We start from the raw sequence: 12899 nt of genomic DNA, 5'->3' as shown, positions 1-12899 counted from the left end.
TTGGACGGGTTACTTTATTAATGGAAAGTTGCATGGGAGACTTTATAAATGGATTGGTAAATGGGAGACTCTATTGATTGATCGGTAGATGGGACACGTTATGAACGGATGGTTGGGTGGGTGACTTTGTGAAAAGATGGCTTGATGGGAGACTTTATAATTTTATATTTGGTTTTGAGACTATATGAATGGACGGTTGGATGAGCCACTTGATGAATGAATGGGTGGTTTGGAGACTTTATAAATGGATCTTTGAATGATGGACTTTATGAATGGATGGGTGGATGGGGGACTGCATCAATGGACGGTTGGATAAGACACTTTATGGATGGATGGGTTTATAAGAGACTTTATGAATGGATCTTTGGATGGAGGACTTAATGAATGGATCTTTGGATGGGGGACTTTATGAATGGATTGTTTAATGGGAGACAGTCTTAATGGATGGTATTATAGAAAACTCTATAAATGGATAGGCTAATTGGTTATTAAATAAATGGATGGGTTAATTTAGGACTTTCTAGAAGAATTGCTGTTTGTATATTTAGATTGAGGTGTTACTGCATGGGTGAATAAATGGAAGAATTGATGGATGGCTCTATAGATGAGTGGATAGTAGTGTAACTGAAGTAAAAATGGATAGTTTTGCAATGGCAGCTTGAATGGTTTGACTGTAAGATTTTATCAGTTAATGGATAGGTGGTAAGAAAGCGCCATGATTTGATGGGGCATGGGATGGATCTAAGGATGAATGCGGTATTGTGTTGATCGATGCACGGATTGTATAATGGGTCCGATGAATGGTAGGGTGACTGCATGATTAGACCGATGGTAGAGTCTCAGTATCAATAGATGGATATTGAAACGTCAGCATGAATAGATGGATGGTATGACGTCAGCAAGATTGGGTGTTTTGTGGGTGGGCGGATAACTGATTAAAAAATGCGATTCATGTTTTAAATAAACATAAAACACGTTTGGGATTTAGTGAACGAACCATGACATGCGTCATAATACCTAGGATAACACAAAAGCAAATCCCAGTTTGGGCTGGTGAGTTGCATGCATTACAGTTTTTACTAAATTTTGGAACAATTAAAAAACTAAAAAATTAAATCAACAAGAGCTGTGTTTGTGAAACACAATGCCCCCTACTGCATTTGCTTTGAAGCCGCACGGCAGCTATTTAAGAAAAAAAATGACCTTTGACCTTGAAGGGTGACCTTGACCTTTCACCACTCAAAATGTGCAGCTTTATGAGATACACATGCATGTAAAATATCAAGTTGCTATCTTCATCTTCAATATTGCAAAAGTTATGACCAAGGTTAAAGTTTTGGGACAGACAGACAGACACACACACACAATGACAGACAGGCCAAAAACAATATACCCCCGATCATTCAATCCGAGGGCATAAACACTATTATCTAAAATAATAATATTTCACCAATATGTATTGTCAGAGAGTCAAGAATCAAAATCATTAAAAGAAAATACAGTATGAGCTAGTTTAAAGTTATAATTATAATAAGTATATTTTTATCATTCATAAAACGGTTTAAACGCTAAAACAAATGATTTCATCAGTAAAAATATTTAAAAGCAATCATCCGGCACCTAGTCTTGCAAATAATGTTAAGAGGGAAACGGTACTTATATTAACTCGGAACTCTAAAACTTATGGCTTTTAAGAAAATGGTTCCTGATGGCAATCTTGAAAACTGAACTTTGTCAATAAACGTCAATCTGGTCGGTAAACTTCAACCATGATCTTTAGGACTTGGGGAGATTAAAACCCCTTTCTGTATTTAGTTTTGTGTTTTAGGAATGTATAGAGTCTTAACAAAAAACGAAATGTAGTCCATATAGCTTGATGCCATCTTGTGTTTTTCTTTTAAAATTTGACCATCATAAGACCTTTGATCAAGTTGAAAATAAATCTGATCAATATGGTATGTATTATTTTTAAAGATTGTTTTATACTATTATACAAAACAGAGCATGCATTTTCAATCGGCTTTATATCAAGGACATTTTGCGTTGTTGATATGATGAGAATTATAAACGTTTTGGTGATATTTCTTTAATTTTGCAAAAGCCATTTTAATTAATGGCCATTTCGCTAATGAACGAGAGTTAATTTATGGCAACACCAAGATAGAGGACTGAAGATGTACATGCTATTGATGTACAATTTATTGTTGAGACTTGGCTGTGACATTACCGTTTGCTTCGGTATAAGATGGATTCAGTTCTACCAAAATTAAATGAGAGATATTGTTTACTAGCCAGGGACCAACTGATTGCAGATACTCTGACAAAGCTTTTCCTACAAAAGATATATTCTTGAAACCAATCATGCAGAATCATTTTGCATAAAGACACAACTCTTTTTAAGCTACTGCTGACAGGTCATTAACATATATTAAAGTAGCAGAGGACAACTTATGGATCCCTTAGGAATGCCGTAACACATGTCTGCTGTTGCAAAAAATGTAACCTATATACCAGAATCCGACGGATACTGGTCACGGACAATAAGTACATTTGGCATGGAAGGGACGGATACCAGAGGACTGAGCTTTCTATAATTTGCCACAAGCCACCAAGTAACATAACCTTATACACAGAACCCACACAAACCGTCCAGCAAGCAAATTGGTATGTGCCAAACGGACACGGACACAGTCACGATCTATTTTATACTAGCTGTCTGGATAGATGAAAAGTTTCTGAATGGGTGGATTGAATTGTTTCTGTATGAATGGTTAGTAATGTTGCTATATGGATGGATGATACTATGACTTATGGACGGATGAAACAGTGATTAGTGTGTTATCAAGATATAACCGTCTGGCACCCAGCATCCGATTGTATAAACGCTAGTTAAAGTTAACGCTCGGTAACTTAAAAACCTTGGTAAGTTTGCGGTTATTCAGGTTAAGTAACCGTCAAGGTAACTCGATTGTATAAACACGATATATCGCAAAGTTACTAAACCGCGAATAGTGGAATTTAACCAACGGTAAATTTAACCAAAACATTCCCACAATTCATTTTCTAATGACGTAATTTTCGCGCGAAGTGGCACGCTTCGATTTCGTTAACAAACAAAGCAAAAAGCAACATGTATTTTGTTTTTATCAAATTCTTTTACACACAATTTTACAATAAAATAAAGTGTACATTTTAACTATGAGTTCATCAAATTTTCTAAATGTTTTCGAACATATGACCAGAAAACAATTATCATGATGTCGGGATTTGCCTCATTTAGCGTAATCCCTGGTGCTTCCAACTGCGAGAGAGTGCTTGCAAAGACGCCTATTTTTCTTGTTGTTTTAAGTGATGTAACATATTCATGGTCGTCGTAACATGCTAGCCTATTCTTCTAATTTGGCTTATAGCCCGTTTTCATGACTGCGTTATAAATTAATATCTTTCGCAAAATAACGATGTTTACACATTCAAAGCACAACGCTGAGTATTGCATATTGAAATTAAGAAAAGTGCGAGTCTTTTTGACGATTTATTATAAACACGACTTATTTCACACGTACATGCACTGTATATCGACACATTTCTATTGTCGGTTTATCACATTTTCCTTATTTCGTGCAATGTGCATTGTTTATAATCCGTGCATATACTTTTGACATTTTAAGAATGTACAACAAGTCATACAAATATCGCACAATTCATAAATAATCTGAGATGTTTAAAGTATAGGATGATAAAAATAGCACCACACTGGAATTCGGAATGTCTCATTTTTTACACGGGTATTATCGACTCATTTATCTGTTGTGTAATGGAATGTTTTTCATTCTTTGTTTATTTATATATAGACTATTAAATTATTTTCGTGTACAATAAGGGCATTAACCATAGACAAATAAAACATTGTACAAGTTTAAACATATGTTTATATGCAGAAATCTGCAAATGCAACCGATTTTACCAACGGCTATTATTTGATAAACTGCTCCGGTTCATTTGAACAGCAATAATGTAGAGTACATGACGTAGCGTGTGACGAAGAAGAAAGTTTATCGAGTTCATAAATTCATTTGAATAAAGTGATAGGATGGCATAAAGGTGTTTATTTAACTATGCTAAAATAATTATTAAAGACCCTAGATGCAAAATCGTCAATTATTGAGTTAAATGGATTGTTTATAGATTTTTAATGGATTATTAAAGGTAAGATACTAGTCTAGTTCGAACGTGTTTTGTACTTTTGTCGTTCCCTGTTCTCGGAGAAATGATTTTAATCTGGGCGCCATTGATGCATCGGATCACACACGGTATACCCATAACAGAATATAAAAAAACACGTTCTGTGCGTCCTTAAATTCGTCGTCCGAAGTCGGAAAGTGTATTGCCCTGTAAATTAAGTCAAATAAAGTGTCAGTCGCTGCAATTGTCTGTTTACTCATCGAAATTGTGAAGGTCGTCGATGGTTAGCTTTTATAATGTCGCGCGCCGCGGCCATTTTGTGTAAGTTACCTCTCGGTTACTTGTCCTTACCCACCTTGGGAAGCAGGGTATGTTTTCATTGGGTTTTAACCGATCGGTATAACTAACCAAATTTTATACAAACGCTCACCGACCAGTCCCCAACAAGTTACCGACTTTTAACCGCCGGTATGTGGTTTACCGCCGGTTTAACTGTTTATACAATCGGGTGCTGACGGTTATATATAAACGTTTCGCTAATTAAATTTGGAGAGTTCGAAACAAGAAACACATTATAAATGGAGGTGACAAACATATGTATTAAACAGGCCAATAAATTGCGGAGCCGGGTAAGATCTCGATACCAACACCGTCATGTCGGAAATGGGACGTATTTGATTTGTTCCCACCATCAACCTCTGCTTGGTAGAGGACGTGGTTTAGCAGGGGCCGATATTCCCTCCGGAATCGCCGCCGTATATACAACTTATTATGCTCGTTCGTACCAAAATTCAATATGCTACGTCTGGAGCGTTTATGAGATGAAATTCAAAAAGCTATGTATTTGAAGCTGACAACAATTTTAATGTCAGAGAAATATTTCTATCTTGACACATATTTTACCGGCTGTTATCGTAATTTCAGTTGGAAGGCATGAAGAAGGTATGAATTTAAACTGAAAAAAAGCATTGATGTAAATGGCGAGTTAATTAACGGTTGTCATTTTGTGTGTGTCTTTCATATAAAAGTTAAGACTATTACACCACAGTCAGTCTCTGCATTTTGCATTCCCTCCCCCTTTCGATAAGCACGTATATACCGACATGTATAAGACGACAGAAAGGAAGGAAATTCAATCGGGTTCTATTTATTACTACTGTCCTTAAGTTTTGCAATACATTATCTGTTTGTACGTGTTTTCAAATCAAGTATTGATCATTGTTTTTTTCAGCGGATTTTTCGCGCGTTATTGGTTTGTCTTTGCGTTCATATTTGTACACCCTATCGTGTTCAAAAGTAGGTCACACGATTACAAGACATTACTTATACGTGTTATATTTGAATTTGATCTGCTATGATATTGTGGTTATCGTGCAACCGACTCTTCTGAGTCATATAACATGGATAAAGAAAAAAGCCAGAAACTTAAACGTTTGGCTGAGAAACTGGACTCGAAGTTATCCACAGCTATTCAGCTGACGCTGGAAATAGTGCCAATACACAACATATTGCTAGAGGTATGTTTTAACAATATACAAAATATTATATTTTTTATTTAGTAGCATATATACAACATGGAAATGTGTGACCAATATTATGCTCAGTTTCAACGGTACAAGGACTTTGTTTTTAATTATTTAATGTTAATTTATGGTTTAAATTTTTATCGGCAAACAATCGACCAGTATATGATAATACACGTACACATTTTTCAATATTTATTTTCCATCGAAAGTATCACACAATTGATATGTCATCATGAAAATGGAGTAACGTCGAAACTATAGTATTTTTGAATGATCAATTATTGCCACATATTCCAATAATATTTACACTGAGCTTTTGAATACATTAAACTATTTATAACATAAACGTGTATGTTCGACGCATAATCCCAAGAAACTAGGTTTCTCATGAAAACCTAGGTTCTCATGAGAACCTAGGTTCTCATGAGAACCTAGGTTTTCAAATGAGAACCTAGGTTCTCATGAAAACCTAGGTTCACATTTGAAAACTTGGGTTCTTGAAGCCATGTGCAATTTTCAAGCGAGAACCTAGGTTCTCATTCTGAGAACCTAGGTTCTCATGAGAAACCTAGTTTCTTGGGATTATGCGTCAAACCGCAAGAAACTAGGTTTCTCATGAGCACCTAGGTTCTCATGAGAACATAGGTTTTCAAATGAGAACCTAGGTTCTCATGAAAACCTAGGTTCTCATTTGAAAATTTGGGTTCTTAAAGCCGTGTGCAATCTTCAAGCGAGAACCTAGGTTCTCACGAGAACCTAGGTTTTCAAACGAGAACCTAGGTTTTCATGAAAACCTAGGTTCTCATTTGAAAACTTGGGTTCTTGAAGCAATGTACAATTTTCAAGCGAGAACCTAGGTTCTCATTCTGAGAACCTAGGTTCTCATGAGAAACCTAGTTTCTTGGGATTATGCGTCGAACCGCAAGAAACTAGGTTTCTCATGAGAACCTAGGTTCTCATTTGAAAACTGGTTATTATGAGAACCTAGGTTCTCATTAGACACCTAGTTTCTTGGAATATGCGTCAAACCGCTTTCCATATAAGTGAGGCATTGTGTTGGTTAAGCATATTTTAGAATCCAATACAAATTAAACTACAAAAACTGACTTAATAAAATTGTATATTATGCTACATCAACCATTTGGAATGTGCAGGAACTATCGGAACTCAAACTTGTTCCAGTCGGAAGTTCTCAAGATGGGTCTAAGGTGAACACCCCCTTCGACGCTGGTGACGTGGATATTATGCTTATTGAAACGAAGAAGCTTTTATCAGAATCGCTGTTTCGCTATGTTAAAGATCACCCTGCGTCCCTTTGGTTACCTTGTAAGAACAAAGCACACAAGGAGTATTTTAAGGACATAACTTTAATTGAAGGTCAGTATGTCCCAGTGACTGCGCTGAGACATATCAAAGACAAATACGAAGAACAATTAAACGCCGACATCAACAGGAAAGTACAAATCGGTGCATACATTTCTGAAGATAGAATCAATACCATTTGGCGATCGAAAGTGGGTTATAAATATGAATCGACGCAAGCTGGAGACGACACGGGCAACACAGAAGAAAAATCTCTTGAATTCGAGATATGTCTGTCCGCAGAAATTGTTCCTGCTTTTTCGTTTGAAGGATGGCCATTTACAGCGAATGAATGGATTAACAGAAAAAGAGAATGGCCATCAGAGGATGTCGTCAAGAAGGTTATTGACACGGGCTGTCAGATTATTGCTAGGCAGCCCTTAGACAACGGAATAGATTCAACAAGCATTCCTGAGTTTATAGAACGAGATCTCGAGGCAAATCAGAAATACGGCAATATTCCTGATACACAAACAAATGAAATCATATTATACGAGCGCAATGATCAAAATAACGCGGACAAAGCTGAAGGCGATTCACATGAAGAAAAAGAACAAATCGGTGCATACATTTCTGAAGATAAAATCAATACCATTGGGCGATCGAAAGTAGGTTATAAATATGAATCGACGAAAACTGGAGACGACACGGGCAACATAGAAGAAAAATCACTTGAATTCGAGAGATGTCTGCCCGCAGACATTGTTCCTACTGTTTTGTTTGAAGGATGGCCATTAACAGCGAATGAATGGATTAACAGAAAAAGAACATGTCCATCAGAGGATGTCGTCAAGAAGGTTATTGACACGGGCTGTCAGATTGTTGCTAGGCAGCCCTTAGACAACGGAATAGATTCAACAAGCATTCCTGAGATTATAGAACGAGATCTCGAGGCAAATAAGAAATACGGCAATATTTCTGATACACAAACAAATGAAATCATATTATACGAGCGCAATGATCAAAATAACGCGGACAAAGCTGAAGGCGATTCACATAAAGAAAACGAAAAAGATGGCTATTTCCGTTTGTCATTTTCTCGAGGCGAACTTGTCCTGGTCAAAAGCCTCTCGGAGCTGCAAGTTTTATGTTGGCGTGTCTTAAAAGCCTACCAGAAAGCTTATTTAGAGACTCAGCCGCAAGTTTTGACATCGTATCACTGGAAAACGGTATTCTTCTGGGTCGTAGAAGAGACAAAGCCAAGCTTTTGGAACGAGGAAAATATAATGAATGCTGTTTTGAAAATGCTTGATAGGATGATTGTTTGCATCGAAAAACGCTTTCTCCCTTTATATTTTGTTCGAACCCAAAACTTAATAACGTCAAAAAACGAAGAAGCGATAGAAAAAGCACTCGCAAAGATTAAATTTATACGTGAAAAGCCAATTGAAAGACTCCGACAGTTTCTTAACAACCCTCCAAAACCGGACATTGAAAAATCGGAAAAACAACCTGCGAAACCTCAAAAACCAATGACAGTTCTGGACGTTCTTAATGAAAAATTCAATGACAACAACGCAGATTTGTTCAGCGGTCCTGAAAAAGATGTAATGGATCTTTTAAAAGAAACTTTGTCACTTGCCAACTACAGGGGATCTCTTCAAACCGATGAACTAAACGAATCAGTACTAATATGCTCGGAAGAAACTCCAGAGAGCCAGAAGTCATCTACAGAGCAACAAGGTCAGCAAATGGAAATAAATGTGAGACAAACATTTGTTGATGTATTTCATCAGCTGACAGGTTCATTATATCCAGAAGATGTACTTAATAGAAACCAAAGCGCATCCGGAATACCGGAAAGCGCGATACCAAACGTGGAATCGGTACTGAAGTTAGCAGGGGAAATTTTGAAGATGCTGAGTGGGGGAGAGAGTAAAGAAGATGACCCAGACCTTGGTCGGATTCTTGTCAAATTGATGAACCAAAATCAGAATCGCAATGAAAGCGCACCTAGTGATACAAATAATGCGTTCGATTTTGGGAACTTAATGGCCAATATGCAACAATTGATGAGGGAAGAAATTGAAAGGCAAGAGAGGAGAAATCATACTCAGGGTGCTGAGGGTTCATCTAATGAAAAATAAAGAGAAAATCACATAGGTTTCGATATCAAAGCGTCATTTGTTTTTTAAGTGTACGTGCGTCGAGACATTTTAAAAATAAAAAGAATTTTCGAGGCCAGACATTTTAACTAACATATGACATACACAAAGTGCGATTTAGTGAACGAGAGTACTACCGGTTAGTTATCTAATTGTTAGACATTTGAAACTTCGTTTAAGCGTTTCATCATTAGACTCAAAAGTGATTTATATATGAACATTTTTCTTGATTAATGCTATTTGATATACTACAATCTGATAAACGAAATATTTTATTGAGGTATAATTGTTTTCTTAAACATCATGGTTTATATCACAAACGCTTTAAAGGCGTCAAATCAAACTTTTCACAAGTTATTTATTTCACTTCTTGCGCTTGCATTTTTTATTCTTAAGCACAATACGCTAAAAGCTGAAAGCTTTAACTTAACTTATTTCGAACCTTAGCACAGAATACTAGCTCTAACTTAAACGTAGTAACGGCCTCATAGGTTCGTTTGATTTTTTTGTTACATGATATCATATGTTTCATGTTCTTTTGCTTAATAATTCTTGAATAGCATAAACGTTAAGATCGATGCAAACTGCAACGTTGATTCGAAAGTGCTCAATAATATCAACAATATTTTTGCGAAAGACAATTCTATACATAATATGGCTTTTTCATTTACGTGATGGCCTTAGACGGGCCAAATCACCGTGGCCATAAACGGCCTAAGCTTCGATCACTTGATTGAATAAAAGAAGCGTACGATTTAGCAATATTGTTTTCAATTCGAATCGCATATGGCCGCTATTTGATTGACTATATAAACATTATATCATTCATCAATGGCCAAAGCAGTTATTTAAAATAATACCATAAGTCACAAAGGATGACATATTTTTTCCAATCAGAACGTTCGGTCGATAAGTTGTCACTGTTTGTGGATAGCAAAGAAGCGTCCGACTGGGGATGATTTTAATGAGATTACAATTGCCAGCCATGGTAAAAAAGAACCTGGTCGTTGACGTCGGGCCATCCTAGCAACAGTTGCAGGCGAACGTTTTATTTACTCGTTCTCTCGACTTAGTTACTCGTTCTCATGATTTAATATATCGCGGAAATGCATATTTAAGTTGATTTACCGAGATAGATATTCGTGGCAATTTTATTTGTCGTATTCATTTCCGTTCTACTGATTTGTAACTCAAGGTGCAGGGTCACGTGACCTGGTGGGGTTCCCAATTAAACGTTTATTGATGTTAACCCACCGGTAAGTGTTCTTAAAAAAACTTCTTTATTAAGAATTTCAACTAGTGCATACACGACATAATTTTATGCTGCTTATGGAAATTTGAAAAACATCAAAATAACTTATTTTATAAGCCTGTGCTTTAAAAAAAAAGTCCAATTGTACTGCACGGTTATGCTTCACACAACGTGAAATGTTGCCACCGATTTCAGACGTATTCAAGAATTGATTCTTATACCATAAAATATCGGCACACACTGCAAGAAAAACTATCCCATATGCACTAATGATTCTTGCAATGTATTTCAAAAACATAAAATATTTTTAAAAATGAAGTTCTTACCATTTTTTGAAATTCTGTCCAGCCCGTGTGTAATACCCTGAAAACCACGTTGATTCTGCACCCTGAACAATGAAAACAAAATAAATGTGTTAAGGATTCGTCATGTACACAATGCTTCGTGCCATCACACATTGCAAACTAACCTTGGGTAACGTTTATGTGTTAACAACTTATTTGCCATTGTATTTTGTGTAACAAGGAAATAACTTTTTGCGTTCAAATTAATCAGCTAGATTTGCGATTTAGACCTAATGAAAATATGAAAATGGAGCTCACGTAATTTAAGTTAATTAGGGTATTGTTTGAGGGAAATGTTTTTTTATGCACCCCAGTGCCCCGTTGCTTCGCTGGAACTGCAGCTGTATATGACACTTAAGAATATACTGTACCAAACTATGACTTGACACATACTGATTGTGTGTGATATAATCCACAAAATATCACCGTCTGCACAGTTATAATTACAACTTTGTTTGAAGTTAAAGAAACAATTTTACATGAAAAATCTTGCATTCAATATTCAGCAAGAAGAACTGATAGTAAAAACCTTGCCAGTTGACCTTACGCTGTTCTTTACATGGTGAGTTCATCACTACATGTATCTTTGTAACGCAGTGGTACACAGCCCTTGTAAATGATAACATATATATTCTGTGATTATATGTGTGAAATCAGGTCGCGTAATGAGCTTTAAAACTAGTCGGATAACAAAATGGGGGGGGGGGGGGTAACAAATAAACCAGACGCAGGTATGGCAAATCTTGCTTAAAAGCATACACAATGTCTCAAAATAACGGAAGTATATATATTACTTATAATTTAGAACTGCAATAACACTTCGCTATATAATGTTATTGCGTGATTTACTTATTGTTAAAAGTATGTTTGTTTATCGGTTCATTTATTAAAGGTACATTTATTATGCTTCTACGTAATATATAACACAATTTTATCTGTTTAAACAGATGATTGCGAAATGCACATTTACGAAAACATATGAGTAGAAAATATTGAAGGACATGTGCTTGGTGTAAAAATTAAACAATACTATAATACTACATCTTTAGGCAAAATAATGCTAAAACATTTTCACCGTAACTGTCTACGAGGCTGATTACAAATGCATTACGTGATGACTGATGTGTATGTTGGCATGTAAGTGACATCCGAAATACTTTATTCTTCACCTGATCACTTGAACGTAGAAATTTACAAATGCGCATGTAAGGACTTGTCCGTGCGCATGTAAAGTTTTATACTTGTGCAGGTAAAACTTTGCACATGTGCATATAGAGACTCACACATGTGAACGAAAAGAATTGTTGTGCTTTCGTAAATACCTTCAAAGTGCGCGCGCGATACTTTTCAATAATGTTCGTTGATATTGTCAAACATTTCGTATCCTTATTCAGGTATAAATCAATCACCATAATATGTATTGTATTTATGTAAGGTAATTCCTATTTAACAGTTATGGGTTGATAATCGAATTTAAAAACTTGAAGAAAAAAAGAGTTGTTTTAATATAATAAAATACATGAATCCTTTAATTTGCATTTTTACTACATTGACGGGTGTAATTTCCATTTATAAAACAGCATGTGTACTTAATGTCGAGTTTTCAATTGTTTTGCAATAGTGTTTTTATCCTGCGTAGACGAATGTTAATGTTTGGTAGAGCAAACGCAGACAAAAAGTTTCTTCATCCTATTCATCATTTACACAACCAGTACTGGATACGATGTTTACTGACAGAGTATATAAGAACGCACAAATTCGTTGCATTGATGGTACCCTAAAATGATCTTTGTTTATAGATGGGTACACACCCCTTGATATAGGGTATGCTCCTAAAAATAATTAAGTGTAGTGTAATTGTTTTCATGCATTTCAATTCTTCTCATTGATATCTATACACCCATTACGTTTAATGTTTAAATATCTTATCTGAGATATAGCCCTGAAAAGTCAAAACATGCACAAACAACAAAACGCATTACCTCTTATTTAAGAAAGTGTATGGTTATCGTTATAATGCAAGGTAATGCACCTGATTAATATATAGAGAGAAAAATAAAGTTTTATATGAAATCTTGTATCGTATCCGAGATCCCTGACGACAAGTTATGGCATAAGAATACAACAA

At 35.8% G+C, this 12899-nt stretch overlaps 1 protein-coding gene across 3 annotated transcripts; it reads left to right on the top strand.

Annotated features, from left to right (window-relative positions):
• Nucleotides 1–5502: 5502 nt before the first annotated feature.
• Nucleotides 5503–11689, top strand: LOC127860105 (uncharacterized). 3 transcript variants are annotated; one of them, XM_052397921.1, is made up of 3 exons: nucleotides 5503–5699; nucleotides 6863–7226; nucleotides 7683–11689. In XM_052397921.1, the coding sequence occupies exons 1-3, from the start codon at nucleotides 5583–5585 to the stop codon at nucleotides 9155–9157; spliced, it is 1956 nt and encodes a 651-aa protein (XP_052253881.1). In that variant the 5' UTR covers nucleotides 5503–5582; the 3' UTR covers nucleotides 9158–11689. The 3 variants fall into 3 exon arrangements, with proteins under 3 accessions (XP_052253881.1, XP_052253879.1, XP_052253880.1); XM_052397919.1 differs by having other exon boundaries at nucleotides 6863–11689; XM_052397920.1 differs by having other exon boundaries at nucleotides 5559–5699; nucleotides 6891–11689.
• Nucleotides 11690–12899: the final 1210 nt, after the last annotated feature.

Source organism: Dreissena polymorpha, chromosome 15, assembly GCF_020536995.1.
Source record: "Dreissena polymorpha isolate Duluth1 chromosome 15, UMN_Dpol_1.0, whole genome shotgun sequence".
In the NCBI taxonomy this organism is placed as follows: Eukaryota; Metazoa; Mollusca; class Bivalvia; order Myida; family Dreissenidae; genus Dreissena; species Dreissena polymorpha.
This window is presented reverse-complemented; position numbering and strand designations above follow the sequence as displayed.